Raw genomic sequence first — 22,948 nt, forward strand, 5'->3', positions numbered from 1 at the left:
TATTCACTTGAATGCAGGATTGATAGCAGTGTGCTTTAGGCCCTTATGGATCACAGCACCTCATTTGCACTCTAGTCAAGTGATGTTACTACTTGAGTTAAATCATTTCCACAAACAACAATTTGTGTTTGGGGTTGGTTGTTTACTGTGTGGAAATTGGCTTTCGTGTGCAGTGTAAACATGAACTGTTTTGAAGTTATTTACAAAACTAATAGAAAAGTAAAGCTATGAGGCAGTGTCATGAGTTATGCTTTTGTAGCTCAGTTGGTTGAGGACTTGCCTGTGAAAGGCAAAGGTCCCGAGTTTGAGTCTCAGTCCAATACGCAGCTTTAATCTGCCAAGAAGTTTCATATCAGTGCAAACTCCAATACCTAGGTATTACAACTACAGAAACTTAAATTAGAAGGAACACACAGAAAATGTTGTGGGGATGGCTAACCAAAGACTGTATTTTATTGGCAGGACACTTAGAAAATGTAACAGACCTACTAAGAAGACTGCCTACACTATGCTTGTCCGTCCTCTTGTAGAATACTGCTTCGCAGTGTGGGATCCTGACAGTGTACATCAAAAAAGTTCAAAGAAATGCAGCACGTTTTGTATTATCGCAAAATATGGGAGAGAGTGTCACAGAAATGATACAGGATTTGGGCTAGACATGATTAAAAGAAAGGCATTTTTCATTGCGACGGAATCTTCTCACGAAATTCCAATCACCAACTTTCTCCTCCAAATGCGAAAATATTTTGTTGACACCAACCTACATAGGGAGGAATGATCACAGAAATAAAATAAGGGAAATCAGAGCTCTTGCGGAAAGATATAGGTGTTCATTCTTTCCGTGCACTATACCAGATTGGAATAATAGAGAATTGTGAAGGTGGTTCGATGAACCCTCTGCCAGGCACTTAAATGTGATTTGCAGAGTAGCCATGTAAATGTAGATAGATGTCCAGCTTAACTTAAATTTTCAGCTGCACACATCCTAACACAAAACATAAACTATTCTCTGCTACTTTCTTGGTCTTAATCCATACAGAACTTCACACACAGGTCATGCTAGGTTTTTGCACTTCCCCTACATCCTACATCCCACAGCTTCGCCATGGACTGATGACAACACTTGCATCAACACATGAGGAGTACCTTGAAATGGTTTCATGTGCCCAGTATGAACAATCATTGTGTGAGTTGGTAAGTGGAGTTTGACAATAACTGGTGACATTTTGACAATTAGCTAATATGACCCTTGCGATCTTGTTACAAACTTCTTGGTCTTACCCTACACCATGCAGAGGTTTGAAAACATTAACCACTGACTGACTTTATATACTGTGATAATTTGTCCACGTGATTTCCCAATTGCTCTTGCCATTACAGGGCTCTGATGCTTCCATTTTTCCCTTTCTGTTTTAGCAAAATTCTTGACGGACTCCACACCCTTGCCTATATTTCATTTTATCTTGTCAAGTGGTGACAGCACGCTCCTCCCATTAATTACCTCATAAGATGGCAGGCCTGTTCCAGAATGGTTCTTTGAAATGGGTATGGCCACAACAAATGATAGACATATGTCCCAGTCATTATGGTTTGAGTTCACATAATGACTCAGCATCATGCCAATAGTGTGGTGTATCCTCTCTGTCCTATCATTAGTCTGAGGGTACAGTGGACTAGTTCTTAGTTTTTTTAACTATTAGCAGATTACACAACTGCTTTAACAAATCCAACATAAAATTTATCTCTTGATCTGTATTTATTGTTTCTGACACTCCCAATTTGAACACCTAGCTGTTGACCAATGCTTGCACTAACATTGCTGCCTATTGGCAAGACATCCCAACCATTTTCATATATCAATAAAAATGGTCAACAACAGTCAACACAAACAAATTCCCTGCCAGAGCCTTGTTAAATGGTCCAACCCTGTCTATCCCAATCATTTGTAAATGTTCTTTGCTTTGAGTAACTTTTGCAAAGCTATTAACTTATGGCCAATATCTGCCTCTTGTGCACATTGTATACAACCTCTCACATACCAATCTACACCTTCTTTTCTTGACTTCCACCAGTTTCATTCTACCACTGTCCTACTCATTGTTATACAACCAATGTCTCCCAAAATAAGTGATCACATGCTTCCTCCAAAACTTCTTCTTTTAACTCTGCTGGCACAACTACCTGCAGTCCCAACAGTGTTGTCTTACACAACAACACGTGGCACACAGTGAATTGTGGCTGTGATGTGTACAGTTCACATTCTGTGTGAGCACATTGTGCTGCTTACCATTGTGTAAGGCCTTGACCCAGTGTCTGTGTCCCCACTGTGTTTCTTGTTAAACTATGGCTTTTGTACGTTTATTAGCAGGTTTGTATATGACTTCCTGCTCAAATTCACTGACTCTTAGAGTCCATCTGGTCAAGTCTACTTTAAAGGGCTTTTAGGTCCTGTAAACATTTAAGGGCTGTATGGTCAGATACTACTTTAAACATTTTTCCAAGCAACTAACACTGGTAAAAGATGATTCCATAAAATGTGAAATGTGTTTTATTCATCTCATAACGTACACATTTTCAGAACATATGTCTGATGTATAGGAGACATGTCAAGGTTACATTTAGTGTATTTAAAATTTTGTCACACTTACAATAATGCTTTGTGAAGTGTTTACTTCTTGCAATTTGACAAACTTACAGTATTTACATCTACTATAACTATCATAAATTTTTATTCCACTTTAGGGATCCAGCTCAAAGTATCACTTCGTCCTTCATGAAATCTTCCGCAGAGAAGTAGCATCGTTCAATTAGAAAATCATGTAACTTGCTTTTTAAAATATTTATCTTCATATTCATTATGTCGTACCCATTTATTGTGTTGTGAATTTTCATGGCTATATACTGAGGAGTCTGAGCACACAGTTTTAAGGGAGGAGAGGTGAGCATAAAGTTCTCTTTATGTCTTGTGTCACATGAGTATTCAAAACAATTTTTTTAATAGATCAGCTCTGCTGGGTAGGAAAAGAAACACCTCAAAGATGTATAAAGAGGGGACAGTTAATATTTTTAGGTCTTTAAATAATGGTCGACATGATGCTGTCAGCTGTGCAGAGCACATGTTATGAATGATTCTTTTTTTTTCAACTTTAAAATTCGTGTAACATTTCCTGAGTTTCCCCCAAAAATTATTCCATATCGAATAACCAATTTAAAGTAGCTGTAATATGCTATTTTCCTGATGGCCATATCAGTGGCACAGGCTAAAATTTCCATTGCAAATGCAAGGCTGTTTAATTTATTTCCTAGATATTCCATATGAGAATTCCAAATCAAAGTTCTGTCTAAGTTTATTCCCAGGAACCTGACTGAGTCAAGTTCTTCCATTTTTTGATAGTTGTGAGTGACACAGATTTCTTCAGGTTTTGAATGTTTGGTTTTAAAACTCATCATGTGTATTTTTGAAATGTTTAGCCGTAAGCCATTTTGACTGAACCATGTTTCCAGGTTACTTAATGTATTCATGACACTCTGTGGTATATTGTCAGAATTTTCAATTAGGCAGAAGTATTATCTGCAAACAAAGTTGAATGAGTATTTATATTGAGAGTCAAGTCATTTACATAGAACAGGAATAAAATGGGTTCCAGGACTGAGCCTTGATGAATACCTTGTGACACAGTTTTCCACTCGGAGAAGTGATCTGCTCCATTTGACGTGATTACTGCCCTTTGTTTCCTCTCCAAGAGATATGATTCAAACCATTTCAAAGCAACATCCCTTATTCCATACCTGTTGAGTTTGAAAAGCATCAGGGCATCTCTTTCTCTGTTGTGGAGTAGTTTTTCTTCACCCAATCATTTGCATAAAGCTGTATGCTAGATGCTCCACTCAATCTACTATTTGACTGAAAACATATTCCACAGCCTGATTAGAAGCATCGCACACTAAGACAAACTTTTTTTGTAGTCTGAGAAAATTAGTGCTGGGCTTGAATTTTTAATGGTCACATAAGTCACCCTGCCACATTTGCAAATCCTGTTCTGAATATTCTGTAATAACTTGCTAAACCCAAGAAAGACTGTAACTCCTTAGTATTACTAGGAACTGGAAATTCCCATTCTGCCTGTACCAACCTCGGATCAATCTTAATTCTATCACTGCTAATCACATGCCTCAGATACACTACTTCTTCTAGAACAAAGTGTCTTTTACCATGCTCAAAGTGAAATCTATGGTTGTAACCTTGTAAAAACCTCTCTCTAACATTGTGTACATTCTGCCATATATTTTGTGAGAACAATTATATCAACTAGATATACCAAAAACTGGTGAGATTTCAGTCCCCTCAGTACTTCAGCTAGCAAATGCTAAATTGTTGCTGGAACATTCTTCAGCCAAAATGGCATCCTATGAGACTGATAATGGCTCCAGGGGACTGAGAATGCTGTTTTTGTATGGTCCTTAGGGAATAGTTGTATCTGATGTTACCTGCTCCTCATATCCGTGGCAGAGAAGTACTTTCACTGCCCTAAGTTGTCAATAGCCTCCATGATATCTGGTATTGTATATGCATGGGTTATCATATAAATGTTAAAATACCTGTCACCACAGCGCAATCTATATCACTTAGTACCATCTGGTACCTTCGTTGGCACAACCATGATGGCTGCCTCCCATGGACTAGTGATTTCTCCTATCATGCTATCTGCTATTTGTTGAGTAATGAATTCTTGCAACACTCATTGCAAATACTGCAGTATGTGGTAAGGTTTATGATACAGAAGTGACTCATTCCCTGTAAGAGTACAAAACAGTGTTATTGGTGTAGGTGGTAAAGTCTCTAAAAGAAAAAACCAAATCGTCTAACTCAAACAACAATTTATCCATTTCAACGTGTCTCTACAATTAAGGTGCTCTGTTTTCTTGCCTAATACAGTTGTCTCAGAAGTTTGCATATTATATATGTGTACACTGACACAGTCCCTATCCACATCATCCAGGACTTCCAAATTAGCTACCAACATTCCTTTGGTCAGCTCTACTCCATCAGTGCCAAAATTATCAAAATTCACTGGAACTGCTTTCCTCTCTTTCCTCTCCCACATGCATGCAATGTTTCTCCATGCAAAGCAACATGGTATGTTCAATACATAATTTTCCGTAAGGCTATTCTGCTTCCATGTTTATCCAAACCAACTTCCTGGTACCTCTGTGGCACAATAGCATGCAAATAAACCCTTAGTGGTGTTGACTACAGCTCATGAGGTTCACCCTTTGAGACTGATGCACCTTGTGACAGTACTTCACTGGCGACAGCCTCTACTAGCTTGAACATTGCCCATCCAAGTTCAGTTACATTTCTCTAGGGTCAGTTTTGGGGCTTGCTGTGTGCGCAACATGTTTTCCAATCATGCAGCAGACCTGGGTTCAATTCCCAACTGGGTCGAAGATTTTCTCTGGTCATGGACTGGGTGTTGTGTTGTCCTCATCATCATCTCATCATCACCAAGATGCAAGTCATCCAACCTGGTGTCACCTGAAATAAGACTTGCAACCCGGCTTCCAAACTTCCCCAGGCGGAGCCTTCCAGCCAGCAATGTCACACAATCTCTTTTTGTTTGCCTGCTGCATTATCAGGAAGTCTAAACCTAAGATCATGCAGTAGCCTTCACTTACCCAGAACATGACATCTACATGTTGCTTAATACACTGTGCCCCATCCTGACTGATCTATTATTGCTTAACTGAGATACTCCACATCATTGTCTCCAACATCATGTAAATTACATCACTGAGGTTTCAATCATGGGTCTACTTCATGGTCAGTCAGTAGTTATGTGGAGGATGGTAAAGGGTAGGTGGCTGGGGAGACAAGGCGTGGGAGATCTGTTTCTGGACAAGGTGGGGAGGGTAATTTCACTCTGGGAAGGCCTCAGCAAGACCATCAGCATATTTGGAGAACTCTGGTCATCACTGCAGATGCTAAGACCATGGGTAGCAAGGCTGTAAGTAGAAACTTTTTGATGTGAAATGCATGCCAGTAGTCAAAATGAAGCTATTGTTGGTGATTGGTAGATCTGATGTGGATGGTGGTAATGATGTAGCCATCCAAAAGTTGGAGGTTAACACAACAAAGTTGGCTTGTTGGGCTGAGGAGGACCAGTGAATAGGGGAGAAGGTGTCAAGGCTCTAGAAGATTGTGAATGGGGTATCCTCACCTTCAGTTAAGATCATGAAGATATCATAATTGAATCAGAACCACTGAGTGATTTGAAATTCTGGATGACTATCAATGATTTCTCTAGATGAATCATTAGTAGGTTCAGATAGGATTGTGGTATATGGATGCCCATGGCTGTACTGTGGATTGGTTTGCTACCTTCAAAAAAGTAATTAAGGGTAAGTGAGTAGATAGTTGGTGATGGTGACCAAGCAGGAGGTTGTAGGTTTGGAGTCAGTCAGGCATTGGGAAAGGTAGTTATCAGTGGTGGCAAGGCCATGGGCATTAGGGATGTTGGTGTAGAGGAAGATGACAACAGTGGCAAGCTGTGTGCCATGTATTAATAGGACAGACACTGTAGACAGTTGCTAGAGGAAAAGGTTAGTGCTATTTATATGGGTGGGTTGGTACCAGAGAGTAGGCTGAAGGCATTAGTCCACAAGGGCATATATCCTCTCTATGGGGCCACAGTATCCATCCACGATAATACAATATATAAGGAAGTCTTAAAGAGAAGTCATTTAAATCTGAATTTGAAAATATGGTTATTGTTGTTAGCCTCGCATTTTATTTTGCTAGGTACATTTTGAAAGAGGTTTATAGCTCTGTATTCCACTTTTTTGTGTGCAAAAGTTAGTTTCACTTGAGCAAAATACAGATCACTTTTCCCTCTAGTGTTTGTTAATATTTCTATCATTCTCAAATCAAGAGCAGTACTGACATTTAATTTTGTCAAAGAATAATTGTACTGTTAAACTCTGGTTAATATTCTTCTCTGCTTAAACATGAGACTATAAAATGTACATGAGTAAGCTCCACACATAATTCTTATTACTATATTTCATGTATGAAATACGTTTGCCTAACTGAGGAGTTCCCCCAAATGCAAAGGAAGATGGCGGCGAGTGAAAGCCATAGTGATGTCTCAATAAATTTAAAATGTAGTAGTGATGTGTGTAAAATCTGTGTCAAGAAAGTGGAAAGAGGTATGCTGTGCATTGACTGCAAGGGCTGGTATCATGACAAATGTGTAAAAGTGGACCTGAAATATATAAAAGATGAACATGAGTGGACATGCTGTCAGTGCCTAGTAAGTGTCACGAAAAATGAAGTAATGGGCATGCTAATCTCAAAAGAAAAAATTATAAGTGTGTACACAGACGATCTGGAGACAATCAGTTCAAAACACAACAAACCTGAGAGGAAGTATCAAGAGCTGGATACAAAATATAATGCACTCTCTCAGGAACACCACCTATCACAAAAAATGTTAAAGTACTGACACCAGGCCTCTCCACATGCTTACATGAGGGTATGCATTCAAAACAATTGGTTTTTGCCAAAATAAAGCATGGTGCCAAGTTAAATGTAATTGTGGAAAATATTGCAACAGGCACAAGCCAACTAAAAAAAGATGATCGCATCATAATTATTGGCAGCGGAAGCAACGTATATACAAATGAAAGCAAGACTGCCCTATGATGTTTCCAAAACATATTACCAAAATGTTTAATTTGCGTATCATTATCACAACTGTTCCAGTGTGACATGATCTGCCACTTTGGTTGTGTGTACACAAAGAAGTGAAATGTACAATTCTGAGCTAAAAAAAATTGTGGGACAAATTTAACTACATACAATTGGTAGACCTTAGTGAAATGAACCATGATGACCACACAAACCATGGGCCTATACCTAAACAGAAAAGGAAAAGCCAAGCTAGTTTCTCAGTTAAGCGAACTGTTTGACAAACCTAGCAAAGAAGATGATCCTATTGCCCTAGATGATAAGCAAGTAGTTTTTTTTAGAATAAAGGACCATCACACCAATGTCCAAGGAAGTAGTATTTTCAGCATCAACAGCAAAAGCAGTGCAAACATCAGCTGCAGATCTCCTGGAAGCAGCAGCAGCACCTGGAACCATGTTAAGAAACACCAAGAACAGGAAGCCCTCACAAAAGGACCAAACTTTTTGATACTCAGAGCTTGCCAAAAAAACAGTATAACAAGTAGAGCAACAGATTCAAAGAAATTCAATTTAAAAATACTGCATCAAAATGTTGAATATGCATACAAAAAATCAGAAGAATTAGAAGTGTTATTATCTGCTGAAGTTGCCAACATTTTGTAATGACTGAGTGGAATTTAAAGTAGAATGAATTAAAGGTCTTCAATCTAATGGAATATAAAAATGTAGCATATTACTGCAGAACTGTACATAATAGTGGAGGAGCTGCAATATATGTAGACAGCAAAATAGGGAATTGCACTCCAGAGAAGATCACAAACTGTACAGAGTTTTGCTTTGAATCAGAAGCAGTACATACAAAGTTCATGGGAGAAAAATGAAAAATGCCTTGTGAAAGGAATATACTGATCACCTAGCTCATGCATTGAACGATTTTTACTGGAAACTGATGGCTACTGCATAAAGTCACAAAGCAATACACTTATGTAATAATAGCTGGTGACTTAAATATAGATATGCTTAAAGTCAGTGACTACACAAGAAGTTTTGAAGACTTTATAAGGTTTCATGTAACAAATCCAGCAAGACATACAGAAATGTCAAGCACATTAATAGTGCATGTCAAATATACCTACACACAGACAAAAAGTTCAGGTTATAAATACTGTTGTTGCAGACCATTTGGACAAACAAATGAACTGTGAGATCACATAAAAACTGAAGAAAATGTAGTGGCTAAATTTAGACAAACTAAGCTTAGAAATCTGAACAGACTAGAATTTTTGCTAAAAGAAGAAAAGTGAGACAATATGTACATAGAGGACAGTTTGGAAAAGAGCTGGGAATCTTTTTGTGGTGTATTAAGAAACCACGTAGATGTAGCCTGTCCTAAAATATGCAGAACTATTAGGGGTAAATCAAACAAAAAAATGATTCACCACAGAAGCTAAAAAAGCAAGAGAAGAACTGATTGAATCTTTGAAACATATCAGTAAGGAAAAGGTCTGATCAGTCATGAAGCTTACAAGTGTAAGAAGAAAGCATACACTAGGATGATAAGAGCATAAAGGAACTGAGCACTTTCAAAAGAAAACTAAGGGAACACCTCATCTGTGGATGCTGTTATAAGATGAAACAGTACTTGTTGGAAAACCTGTTTTATAAATGTATGTTGGAATGTCAAATTTTCCTGAAAGAAGGAAAAGGAAAACAAAGTGTAGTGCTGAAAATACAGTAGAAACATACAGACTAAGATGTCGTGTTGTAGTAATGTATAAATGTCCTAATATTTCTATGCAGTGAGTTTAACATAGAAGAACTAAAAAAAAGTCTTCAATTCTTCAAAATGTATTATTTATTATTATTTGTAGTATGACAACAAATTAGGTTGCAGACTTTCCCTATGTGTGCTACACTGATGCATAAATCAGTGCAGGCTATCATATATCACTGAGTAAAAATATTATCAGTAAACATTACTACATAATATTTCTTGTATCAAATGACAAATTTCCAAGAACTTTGTTTATTTCTGTATAAAGTTGCAACATAAGATGTCTAAAATCACTGTAAAACTGATCAATGGACAATAGAATGAACTTTAACTATAACTACTGTGTTAACTCATATGCCATCAACAGATGAAAATATGCAAAGTATGTTAACTTACTGATTTCTGAGGCTGTAAATTTGAAAATTATTCATATGCTAAAAGTAGATGAACTAAAAAATTGTAGCAGAATTTTTATATGGTTTTTCTAGATTGAGCTTTAATCAATACACACACTGAAGAACATAGAAGTTTCTACTTTTTCTGTTGTTTGTTGTTGGTACAGTACACCAGCTGAGTAGGTGCACTATTTTTACAGTATACACCTGGTCAAATTTTACTTTTCCATAGTTTAGAAAACTATTTACTATTTTTCAGTGACACATCTTTAGAACAAAAGGGTGTTCATGATAAAATCCAGCAGCATCTACATCTACATCTACACGATTACTCTGCAATTCACATTTAAGTGCTTGGCAGAGGGTTCATCGAACCACAATCATACTATCTCTCTACGATTCCACTCCTGAACAGCGTGCGGGAAAAACGAACACCTAAACCTTTCTGTTCGAGCTCTGATTTCTCTTATTTTATTTTGATGATCATTCCTACCTATGTAGGTTGGGCTCAACAAAATATTTTCGCATTTGGAAGAGAAAGTTGGTGACTGAAATTTCGTAAATAGATCTCGCCGCGACGAAAAACGTCTTTGCTTTAATGACTTCCATCCCAATTCGCGTATCATATCTGCCACACTCTCTCCCCTATTACGTGATAATACAAAACGAGCAGCCCTTTTTTGCACCCTTTCGATGTCCTCCGTCAATCCCACCTGGTAAGGATCCCACACCGTGCAGCAATATTCTAACAGAGGACGAACGAGTGTAGTGTAAGCTGTCTCTTTAGTGGACTTGTTGCATCTTCTAAGTGTCCTGCCAATGAAACGCAACCTTTGGCTCGCCTTCCCCACAATATTATCTATGTGGTCTTTCCAACTGAAGTTGTTCGTAATTTTAACACCCAGGTACTTAGTTGAATTGACAGCCTTGAGAATTGTACTATTTATCGAGTAATCGAATTCCAACAGATTTCTTTTGGAACTCATGTGGATCACCTCACACTTTTCGTTATTTAGCGTCAACTGCCACCTGCCACACCATACAGCAATCTTTTCTAAATCGCTTTGCAACTGATACTGGTCTTCGGATGACCTTACTAAACGGTAAATTACAGCATCATCTGCGAACAACCTAAGAGAACTGCTCAGATTGTCACCCAGGTCATTTATATAGATCAGGAACAGCAGAGGTCCCAGGACGCTTCCCTGGGGAGCACCTGATATCACTTCAGTTTTATTCGATGATTTGCCATCTGTTACTACGAACTGCAACCTTCTTGACAGGAAATCATGAATCCAGTCGCACAACTGAGACGATACCCCATAGGCCCACAGCTTGATTAGAAGTCGCTTGTGAGGAACGGTGTCAAAAGCTTTCCGGAAGTCTATAAATACGGAATCAACTTGAGATCCCCCATCGATAGCGGCCATTACTTCATGCGAATAAAGAGCTAGCTGCGTTGCACAAGAACGATGTTTTCTGAAACAATAGATCATTCCCTTTGAGGTGATTCATAATGTTTGAATACATTATATACTCCAAAACCCTACTGCAAACCGACGTCAATGATATAGGTCTGTAGTTAGATGGATTACTCCTACTACCCTTCTTAAACACTGGTGCGACCTGCGCAATTTTCCAATCTGTAGGTACAGATCTATCGGTGAGCGAGCGGTTGTATACGATTGCTAAGTAGGGAGCTATTGTATCAGCTTAATCTGAAAGGAACCTAATCGGTATACAATCTGGACCTGAAGACTTGCCCGTATCAAGCGATTTGAGTTGCTTCGCAACCCCTAAGGTATCTACTTCTAAGAAACTCATGCTAGCAGCTGTTTGTGTTTCAAATTCTGGAATGTTCCATTCGTCTTCCCTGGTGAAGGAATTTCGGAAAACTGTGTTCAATAACTCCACTTTAGCAGCACAGTCGTCGGTAACAGTACCATCGGCACTGCGCAGCGAAGGTATTGACTGCGTCTTGCTGCTTGTGTACTTTACATACGACCTGAATTTCTTCAGATTTTCTACCAAATTTCGAGACAGTGTTTCGTTGTGGAACCTATTAAAGGCATCTCGCATTGAAGTCTGTGCAAAATTTCGCGCGTCTGTAAATTTTAGCCAATCTTCGGGATTTCGCTATCTTCTGATCTTCGCATGCTTTTTCCGTTGCCTCTGCAACAGCGTTCGGACCTGTTTTGGGTACCACGGGGGATCAATTCCGTCTCTTACCAATGTATGAGGTATGAATCTCTCAATTGCTGTTGCTACTATATCTTTGAATTTGAGACATATCTCGTCTACATTTGCATAGTCAGTTCGGAAGGAATGGAGATTGTCTCTTAGGAAGGCTTCTAGTGACACTTTATCCGCTTTTTTAAATAAAATTATTTTGCGTTTGACGAGCATTACCACTGTAATTTCTTCCCAAGTTGTTGTGGTGTAGCTCTGTGCATAAATGGAACTTCCTAATGTAACTTTCTGTATCTTGGTTCTTAAACAGAAACCAAATTCTACATAAGCTGAACCAAGTGTACCATAAACATGCATGGTTTCTAATTATATAGTGAAAAGGAAAGTTGCTACTCACCATATAGCAGAGATGCTGAGTTGCAGATAGGCACAACAAAAAGACTGTCACAAATAAAGCTTTTGGCCAGTAAGGCCTTCGTCAACAATAGACAGCACAGCACACACACACACACACACACACACACACACACACACACACACACACGCAAATGCAACTCAACTCACACACACAACTGCAGTTTGAGGCAACTGAAACCACACTGCAAGTAGCAGCACCAGTGCATAATGGGAGTGGCAACTGGGTGGAGGTAAGGAGGAGACTGGGGCAGGAAGGGGGTGTGATAGTATCCTAGGGGTGGCGGACAGTGAAGTGCTGCAGGTTAGATGGTGGTCAGGGGAGTGGTGGGGAGAGGGAAATGCGGAAAAGGAGAAAAGTAAAAAGACTGGGTGTGATTGTGGAATGATGGCTGTGTAGTGCTGGAATGGGAACAGGGAAGGATCTGCATGGGTGAGGACAGTGACTAATGAAGGTGGTCCACTTGTTTCTTGGCCACAGTTTGTTGGTGGCCATTCATGCGGACAGACAACTTGTTTGTAGTCATGTCCACATAGAGTGCAGCACAGATAGAATGCTGCTTAGCTTGTAGATCACATAACTAGTTTCACAGGTAGCCCCTCCTTTGATGGGATAGGTGATGTTTGTGACTGGACTAGAGTAGGTGGTGGTGGGAGGATATATGGGACAGGTCTTGCGTCTAGGTCTATTACAGGGGTATGAGCCATGAGATAAAGGGTTGGAAGCAGGCAGAAGTTGTGTAAGGATAGACGAGTATATTGTGTAGGTTTGGTGGATGGTGAAATACCACTGTGTGTGTGTGTGTGGGAGGGGAGAAGAATAGTGGGCAGGATATTTCTCATTTCAGGGCACAGTGAGAGGTAGTCAAAACACTGGCAGAGAATGTAATTCAGTTTCTACAGTCCTGGGTGGTAGTGACTTATGAGGGGAATACTCCTCTGTGGCCAGACAATGGTGGGAGACTGGAAAGATAAGGTGTGGGAGATTTGTTTTGTACAAGGTTGGGAGGATAATTACAGTCTGTGGAGGCCTCAGTGAGACCCTCAGCATATTCTGAGAGGGGCCACTCATCGCTACAGATGTGACGACCACAGATGGCTACGCTGTCCAGAAGGGCTTCTTGGTATGCAACAGGTGGGAGCTGTCAAAGTGGAGGTATTGCTGGTGGTTAGTAGGTTTGAAAAGGACAAAGGTACTGATGTAGCCATCTTTGAGATGGAGGTCAACATCTACGAAGTTGACTTGTTGGTTTGAGCAGGAGCCGGTCAAGCAAAAGTTGTTGAGGTTCTGGAGGAATGTGGGTAGGGTGTCCTCACCCTCGATCCAGATCGCAAAGATGTGATCAGTGAACCTGAACCAAGCATGTGGTTTAGGATTCTGGGTTTTTATGAAGGATTCCTCTAGATGGCCCATGAATAGGTTGGCATAGGATGGTGCCATGCAGGTGCGCATAGCCATGCCCCAGATTTGTTTGTAGGTAATGTCTTCAAAGGAGAAGTAATTGTGGGTAAGCATATAGTTGGTCATGTTGCCTAGGAAGGAGGTCGTTGGTTTGGAATCTGTCGGGCATTGGGAAAGGTAGTGTTCAACAGTGGTAAGGTCATGGGCATTAGGAATGTTAGTGGAAAGGGAGGTACCATGAATAGTAATGAGCAGGGCACCATATGGTAAAGCGACAGGAACTGTGGAGAGTCGGTGGAGGAAATGGTTGGTATGTTTTATATAGGAGGGTAGGTTCCAGGTAATAGTTTGAAGGAGTTGGTCCATGAGAGCAGAGATTCTCTCAGTGGGGGCACAGTAACTGACCACAATGGGGCATCCTGGGTGGTTAGGTTATGGACCTTAGGAAGCATGTAGTAGGTAGGAATGTGGGGAGTGGTAGGGGTGAGTAGAGAGATGGACTCCAGGGAGCGATTCTTGGATGGGACTAAGGATTTGAGCAGTGAATGGAGATCCTGCTGGATTTCTGGAATGGGGTCACTGTGGCAAGGTTTGTAGGTGGAAGTATCTGACAGTCGGCAAAGTCCTTCTGCCAGGTAATCCACCTACAAAAGTTGCCATAGTGACCCCATTCCAGAAATCCAGCAGGATCTCCAGTCACTACACAAATTCTTAGACCCATCCTGGAATCTCTCCCTAGAGTCCAACTATCTACTCTCCCCTTCCACTCCCCGCATTCCAATCTTCTACATGCTTCCTAAAGTCCATAACCTAACCACCCAGGATACTCCATTGTGGCTGATTACTGTGCCCTACTGAGAGAACCTCTGCTCTCATAGACCAACACCTTCAACCTATTACCCAGAACCAACCCTCCTATGTAAAAGATACAAACCATTTCCTCTACCAACTATCCACAGTTCCTTTCCCTTAGCCACATGGTGCCCTGCTCATCACTATTGATGGTACCTCCCCTTACACTAACATTCCTAATGCCCATGTCCTTACCACTATTGAACACTACCTTTCCCAATCCCCAATGGATTCCAAACCAACAACCTTCTTCCTAATTGCCATGACCAGCTATATGCTTACCCACAATTACTTTTACTTTGAAGGCATTATCTACAAGCAAATCTTCATACAGCTATGGACACCTGCATGGCACCATCCTATGCCAACCTATTCATGGGCCATGTAGAGGAATCATTCCTCGAAACCAATAATTCTAAATCACTCACCTGGTTCAGATTCATTGCTGACATCTTTGCGATCTAGATTGTGGGGGAGGACACCATATCCACATTCCCCCAGAACCTCAACAACTTTTGCTGCACCTGGTCCTACTCTACCCAACAAGTAATCTTCCTAGATGTTGACCTCCACCTCAAAGATGGCTACATCAGTACCTCTGTCTGCATCAAACCTACTAACCACCAGCAATACCTCCACTTTGACAGCTCCCACCTGTTCCACACCAAGAAGGCCCTTCCATACAGTGTAACCACCCATGGTCATCACATCTCCAGTGACGAGCGGTCCCTCTTTAAATATACTGAGGGTCTCACAGAAGCCTTCACAGACTGTAATTATCCACCCAACTTTGTAGAAAAAAAATCCCCCATGCCTTATCTTTCCAATCTCCCATCACTTCCCAATGTTCCACCGTCCGGCCACAGTGGAGCATTCCGCTTGTAACTCATTACCACTCAGGACTGGAGCAACTGACTTACATTCTTCACCAGGGTTTTGACTACCTGTCATCATGCCCTGAAATGAGAAATATCCCACCCACTATTCTTCTCAACCCTCCCACATGAGTTTCTGCTGTCCAGCAAACCTACACAATATACTTGTCCATCCATACACAACCCCTGCTTCCAACCCCTTACATTATTGCTCATACCCCTGTAATACACCTAGATTCTAGACCTGCCCCATACATCCTTGTACCACCACCTACTCCAATCTGGTCAAAAACATCACCCATCTCATCAAAGGCGGGGCTACCTGTGAAACCAGTCATGTGATCTACAAGCTAAGCTGCAGCCACTGTGCTGCATTCTATGTGGGCATGACAACCAACAAGCTGTCTGTCCACATGAATGGCCACCAACAGGCTGTGACCAAGAAACAAGTGGACCACCCTGTTGTTGAGCACACTGCCAAACATGACATCCTTCATGTCAGTGACTGCTTCACAGCATACGGATCCTTCCCACTAACACCAGCTTTTCTGAATTGTGCAGATGGGGACTTTCCCTGCAATACATCCTACTTCTCGCCATTACCCTCCTGTCCTCAACCTTCATTATTCACTGTCCTCACCCATCCAGCTCCTTCCCTGTTCCCATTCCAGCACTACACAGCCATCATTCCACCATCACACCCAGTCTTTTTACTTCTCTCCTTTTCCACTATTTCCCCCTCCCCACCTCTCCCCTGTCCATCGTCTAAACTGCAACACTTCACTGTCCGCCACCCCTACCATACTATCCCTCCACCTCCCCACCCCAGCCTCCTCCTTACCCCCACCCAGTCACCACTCCCATTACGCACTGCTGCTGCTGCTCGCAGTGTGGTTTCAGTTGCCTCAAACTGCAGTTGTGTGTGTGTGAGTTGAGTTGCATTTGTGTGTGTGTGTGTGTGTGTGTGTGTGTGTGTGTTGTCTATTGTTGATGAAGGCCTTACTGGCTGAAAGCTTTAGTTTTGACAATCTCTTTGCTGTGCCTATCTGTGACTCAGCATCTCTGCTATATGGTGAGTAGCAACTTTTCTTTTTATTACATTGTTACATTCCATCCTGGATTTTCCAAGATCTCTAATTAAATGCTATGTTTGGCACAATTAAACATCTACGATAGGTCACAAAAGAGGTCAACTGGTGAAAATCTACCATTTAACAATATTGTTATGCGCATTGTGCATGTATAAACAGCTATCTCACTGAAACACTGTATTGTGGTAATCAGTTAAATCGGTTACATATTGTCATTTATCAACACCTCTGTGTGTGTATGTGTGTGTGTGTGTGTGTGTGTGTGTGTGTGTGTGTGTGTGTGGGTGGGTGGGTGGGTGGGTGGGTGGGCGGGTGGGTGGGTGGGTCCGTGGGTGGGTATGTGTGTAAGCAACAAAAGTCATTTTTATAAGCATGCAATTACATACAGAATATGACATTGATATAAACATATATATCTATAGAGGAAAGAATATTAAAGATGTAGACCAAAGAGTGTATAAATGTTCTATTTTCATCAAACCATTTTATATGCTGGCTTGACAAACTGTGTGTGTATATATACAAGCAAATGGTGTTGAAGATAAATAAGGACTAATACAGAACGTACATCAGTGATCCAAAATATTATGTCCACTGCCTGTTGCAAGATTGAGTGACACTTGATTTTCATAGTGGGCACATGTTGTGGTACAGGAAGCATATAAGCAGAGCAAAGAAATATGGGGGATCATACAATTTGCAACTGGGGAACACCACTGACATAAGAAACTTTAACTAATAGCAGATTGTTATGGCTTGGCACCTGAGTATGAACATTTGTGAAATGGTGACAGTGGTCATAATGTGTACTATTGTCATGAACATCTATGGAAAGAAGATGAAGAACTGTGAAACCACAAGTAGACAATTAAGCATTGGATGTCCAGGCCTCATCATTGAATTTAGAGGTCAGAGGCTTGTCCACTCTGTAAAGCAGGACAGGTAGCAATCTGCAGCAGATATGGCAACAGAGTGCAACGATGATACAGGACCAAGTGTTTGATAACACACCATTCAGTGTATGTTGTTGAACACGGGACTCTGCAGCAGTCCACCCATATGTGTTCCCATTTTGACCCAATGACATCATCAATTATAATCACAGTGGCCACAGGATCAATTGAGGTTATACACTGGTTCAATGGAAACATATTTCCTGGTGTGATGAATCACTATCTTTTTACACCAGGTCAGTGGTCATGTCTGGATACTTCATCATCTAGACAAGTGGCTGCTCAAAACATTTAACACTAACATACATAGGCAGCTATGGGCAGTATTGTACTATAGGAAACATTCACGTAGGCTACCATGAGCCCTATGGTAGTAATACAAGGCACCATTCTCCATGAAAACTGTGGACAATGTGAACATCATTGTGGGCACCCTGCATCCTTTCATGTCTTCCCTGATGGTGATGGCATCTTCTAGCAAGATAACAGCCCATTTCCAAAGGCAGAATGGTGCTACAGTGATTTTAGTAAAATAATAGTGAACTCACATTGATGTCTTGGCCACCAAATTCCCGTAATTTGAACCTGAGACACTATCACACATCAGCTCCATTTCCACAAAGCACCGGTTCATAATTTACAAGAACTTTGTGAGCTGTATACAGTCATGTGATGCAAAGTAATTCTGGAAACATACCAAGAATTTGTCAAATCCATGCCATGCAGAATTGCTGCTATGTTGTGTTTCAGAGGTGGGCTGACATACTATTAAGCAGGTGATCATAATGTTTTGGCTTCTCAGTGTATAAACATTCATGTAGACACCTTTGAAATGCATCGCAGTGCATACACCCTATTGACATCAAAGTAGTGTGTCATGTTTTAACTTGAATAGTGTGAAAGATCAATCTTAGTCTCAGCTGACAAGACCAGCTCACTCAATTTAAGCCTCAGAATTATGGCTGCTTGTTGAGCACTACCTCAACACCCTACACCTACTGAAACAGAATCAGTGAAGTGAGAACTTCAGAAAAATGGACTAACAATGTAAGTAAAAGGATAAATTGCTACTCACCATAAAGATGACAGATTGAGTTGCAGACAGGCACAATGGAAATGCTGTTACACGTTTAGATTTCATCCAAAGCTTTCTTCAGAAAAGAAAACACACACATTCATTCACCCAAGCGAGCACACCTCATGCAACAGCTTGCTGAGCTGCTGTAGATGGCAGTCATGTGTGCATAAGGTGTGCTTGCTTGTTGATATTCCAACCTGAAGTTCCCATTGTTTGAAAAATGAACTAACAAAGGCGAAACAAATGTATTCACAGAAGAAGATTTTCAGCTAAACACAAAAATTTTGTGTGCAGTTTCTTTGATTAAGACTAGTAAATTTAAACCAGAAAATTATTTATATTTCTTTTGAGTTTGGTTTTCGTCAATTATCTTACATGCACATCATGACAGTACCAGATATGTTATGCACATCCTATTTTTTTGTTTTATAGTCAGTCTCAAACTCAAAATATCTGCTACGAATATTTTTAAAAGTAAAATATAAAACTTACAGATACGTTATCTTTCTTTCAGAAACAGTTAACTATTTTCAATCAAAAACATAGATTTCATTGTGTGTTTAATTACTGTAACTCTTTCATGAGCTCAGCTGACTGATTGGTACTGTTTCACAAACTTTTTAAAATGTTTATGCTGCAATAATGTCGTGGAAATGTTCTCTTACAGCAAGAAGAAGAAAAAGTAAAGTTACAGGAACTGATTGTAAATAAGAAGGATAATAAAAATGAAGGGATAAGCAAACTTCCAATGAAAGATGAGGACCAAGAGTTGTTATCTGCTTCTGAAAATCCCTGTCTCAGTTTTGTAAGTCATTCTAAAAATATTTTCAATTGGTCATTGATGTGTTCAGCTAATACTAAGCTTTACCTTCCTCAAATTATCACTTTATCCCTATAAATTCTTCCACCGAATAGCAGCATTTCTCCCACAGAAGCACTTGCAACATAATTTTTAGAGACTCTGGCTTCATATTAAGTATGTTTGTGTCTGTTAATCTATTATATATTTTCAACCCCAAGTATTTTGGAGACTGCATATATTTTCAAAAGGTCTGTGGGAAGCATAAAATTATCTTTTTTTTTTTTCTAGCATTGGAAGTGTGGCTAGCACAATTACCTCAAATAATTTTTGTTTGCTGTGTAGGATTGTAATTTTGTAAATGTAGTGGAAGGAAACAGTAAGTGTTTGTAGTTTCCTAAATAATGGGCAATGAGATTCTTTTTGCTGTGCAGTACACATGTATCTGGCAATTTTCTTTTGTAGTGTCAATATCTGAGATGTGCTATTTAAATTTCACCAGAAAACTATACAATACCTAATGACAGATTCAAAATGATATGCTATTTTTCCCATACTCACATCAGATGCATTTACTACTAGTTGTATAACAACATAAAACTGCGTGAGTTATTTGATAGTAAAGCAACATGAACATTTCAACCTGAATTCCTGTCCACCTTTGGTCCAATAAATTGAACTGTGTCATCTTCATCCATAAGTTGACTGTTATGATGTTCTTTGTGACATCTGAATTTGTTGGTTGTTCTTTATCTGTGTGGTGCAGGTGCTCTGTGCATCTTTCCTGTACCTTCCAAACAGCCATTCTCCCACAGTGGCATCAGATGTGATATTCTCCAGGTTTCCAGAGCACTAGGCGATCCTCAGCAGACCCCAGAAAGGCTTTCATCTTGGGAAGCAAGCACAATACACACTTGACATTATTTTTTGATGGAATTCTTGCAATATTGCATGGAGGCATGATGCATGATGGCTGGTGGTATACAAGTATAAATCTGTGTGCACTGGTTTATGCTAAACACTGTGCCCTAGTGTACCATCTGACTTTCACTTGATGAGTATGTCCAGAGATTCTGTGTATCTCAGTTGTGAACTTGGTGTTTTAGTGCAGGCAGTTCAGGTGTTGGAAAAAGTCCTGCTGAAACGTGTCTGTGTGGGAAGATTAGAACTAGATCAGATCCAGTGTGCCATAAAATCAAAAAGAGCCTAGACCACAGCTTCCAGATGAAGAAGAGAAACCTGTTGCAGCAATTTTGATGTCTTATTTTGGTAACACATGAGCAGAAGTTAGGAAAATACTCTGCACACCAAGTGTGGATGTCGCCCATCAGCAGAGATGAAAGCCTTGTTGGGATCTGTTAAGGATGATCTAGGACTGCAGTAAGCAATAAACTACCACACGCCATGCACGTGCAGGAATATATGCATAGGTCAGTTTCTCTTGACAGTGCAGGAAATATGCATGGAGTACAAGCATCACACAGATAAAGAATAATCAAGAAAGTCAACTGTCACAGACCACTGTGTATCCAAAGGACCAAAGGATATAGTGTGAATTATGACAGGAACCAAGTTCTTAAAACACACCAACACATTCTGTAACAATGTTTCTAAAGAATCTGTGGATATCTGACTCTAGGAAAGAAGTGTTGGCACAAAGGAAACTACAGAAAACAAAGAAGCAGAAACAATGTTGGTTTTTCATACCCTCCAAAAGGGTTATTTGGGAAAAAAGGAAGACAGTGGCTTCTAACTCAGTAATGTTTGAGACCCAACCTTGAATGCGCTGAAAGCACAGTGACAATCAGTGTGGAGATCCACTCACATCACACCTACTAAATGAACTCAGGTGTTATGGTGCACCAATTGAAGACCACTTTGGCAGTGGAGCCATGCCTGGGCACCATGGGCTTGATATCAACATCAGGAGGTAGGGGATATATAAGATGGCATCCAGTGTAAGACAATCAGTTGTCAAGACCACTTGAAGATGGCAGCAAGTCATCTTGAGGAAATGTCACACCATTTGGATGACACTAACATGGCTGAATATCCAAGAATATTTCATTACTATCATTTGCCAATAAAGCCTAAAAATACACACCATGTGTCAATTAAATTAAAATGGATCACTGGAAGTGAGAAGTGTTGTTGAATATGTTCAGAATTATATAATTATATTTAATAATGTTATGAATGCAGAAAAATAAAGGGCAAACATAAGGTTCAATTTAAGACATAAAAATAAATCAAAGGCAGTGTGGTCCACCATACAATCTGAATTGGGTTTTAGAGTCTATAACTACAAAATTTCTAAAATTATGCTTGAAAATTAGACCACTGTAAGTCCTGCACAAATATCAGAGTACCCCTCCACCAAATTTGTTCCCCAGTGGTTTGTACCCAAAAGACTGTGTGGGAGGACCTATGGTTGTAGTGTTTGGAAATCAGAGGTTGAAACATGAATGGTACATGAAAATTTGAATCAGGCTCATATATAACACAATGGTTAAGGATACTACTAATGAAAACCAGGAAACCAGATTTAAGTCCCATTCTTTCTGAAAATTTCAATTGTCATGACTTACACATTACCTTTCTGATCAAATCATTTCATTTGATCCTCTTCTGCCTAACAGAACTTCTCCCTACAAGTCAGTCTCCACATCTCTGGTAACATTGTAAAAAAAACTCATCTTTAAGAATTGCAAAACTTCTCACACAAAATTTCAACCTCCAAAAGCCTTGTCACCATTTTCTGCAGAAATGAGCAATTCTTTTTCAATATTGCAAGGATCTTCCCGAGGCCTTTGTATACAGCTGTTCATCTTCACACCTGTCCCCAATATGATTTCTTGTGTCGTATCCTCAGATGGTTTTCATGCTTCACAAAGACCTTACCATTAGTTAAAAAGAGACAACCTACACACATACATGCCTTCATAGCCAAGGCCACTAATACTTTGCTGATGTTTTGGCCTGGAGGAAGCCAGTTAGAATTCTGGTGGTTGAATATACTTCAGTCATCAGTGGAGTGCCAAAGCATAAAATTAAAAATCAGTATTGTGCAGTATATTTTAAAAACAAATGGGTCAATCCAGGTTATGAGGTATGGAGAAGACCATAGACAGATCATTAGACATGTTATGAAGCTGTTACAACAGTAAAGAGTGCTTCATGCAAGGTTCAACCAAAACAAAGACCTTGTTGTCAAGCAGAGGCTGGACATTACCACCACGTATGTAAGGGGAGAAGCGTAGGAACCTTTCAGTGAATCTGAAAGTTAAAACTTATCTATAAGTTATTCACTAAGTCACTGCATTAAAGTAATATATCCACTTACTCAGTGATTATACTGGCCTCAGAATGGGGGATGATACAAATTAGTTGAAAATAATGTTTTTTTTTTCTTTTTAAGTGTCTCACTGAAGAAGGTTA

General features: G+C 40.0%; 1 protein-coding gene across 1 annotated transcript in view; it reads left to right on the forward strand.

The window, feature by feature from the left end:
* Window positions 1–22,948, forward strand: part of LOC124556410 — a 243,278-nt gene that overhangs the window by 40,785 nt on the left and 179,545 nt on the right. Inside the window, exon 2 of the mRNA XM_047130370.1 lies at window positions 19,379–19,516. Coding sequence (XP_046986326.1) covers window positions 19,379–19,516 — 138 coding nt within the window. The remainder of the gene's footprint in view (window positions 1–19,378; window positions 19,517–22,948) is intronic.

This window comes from Schistocerca americana, chromosome X, assembly GCF_021461395.2.
Source record: "Schistocerca americana isolate TAMUIC-IGC-003095 chromosome X, iqSchAmer2.1, whole genome shotgun sequence".
Classification (NCBI taxonomy): domain Eukaryota; kingdom Metazoa; phylum Arthropoda; class Insecta; order Orthoptera; family Acrididae; genus Schistocerca; species Schistocerca americana.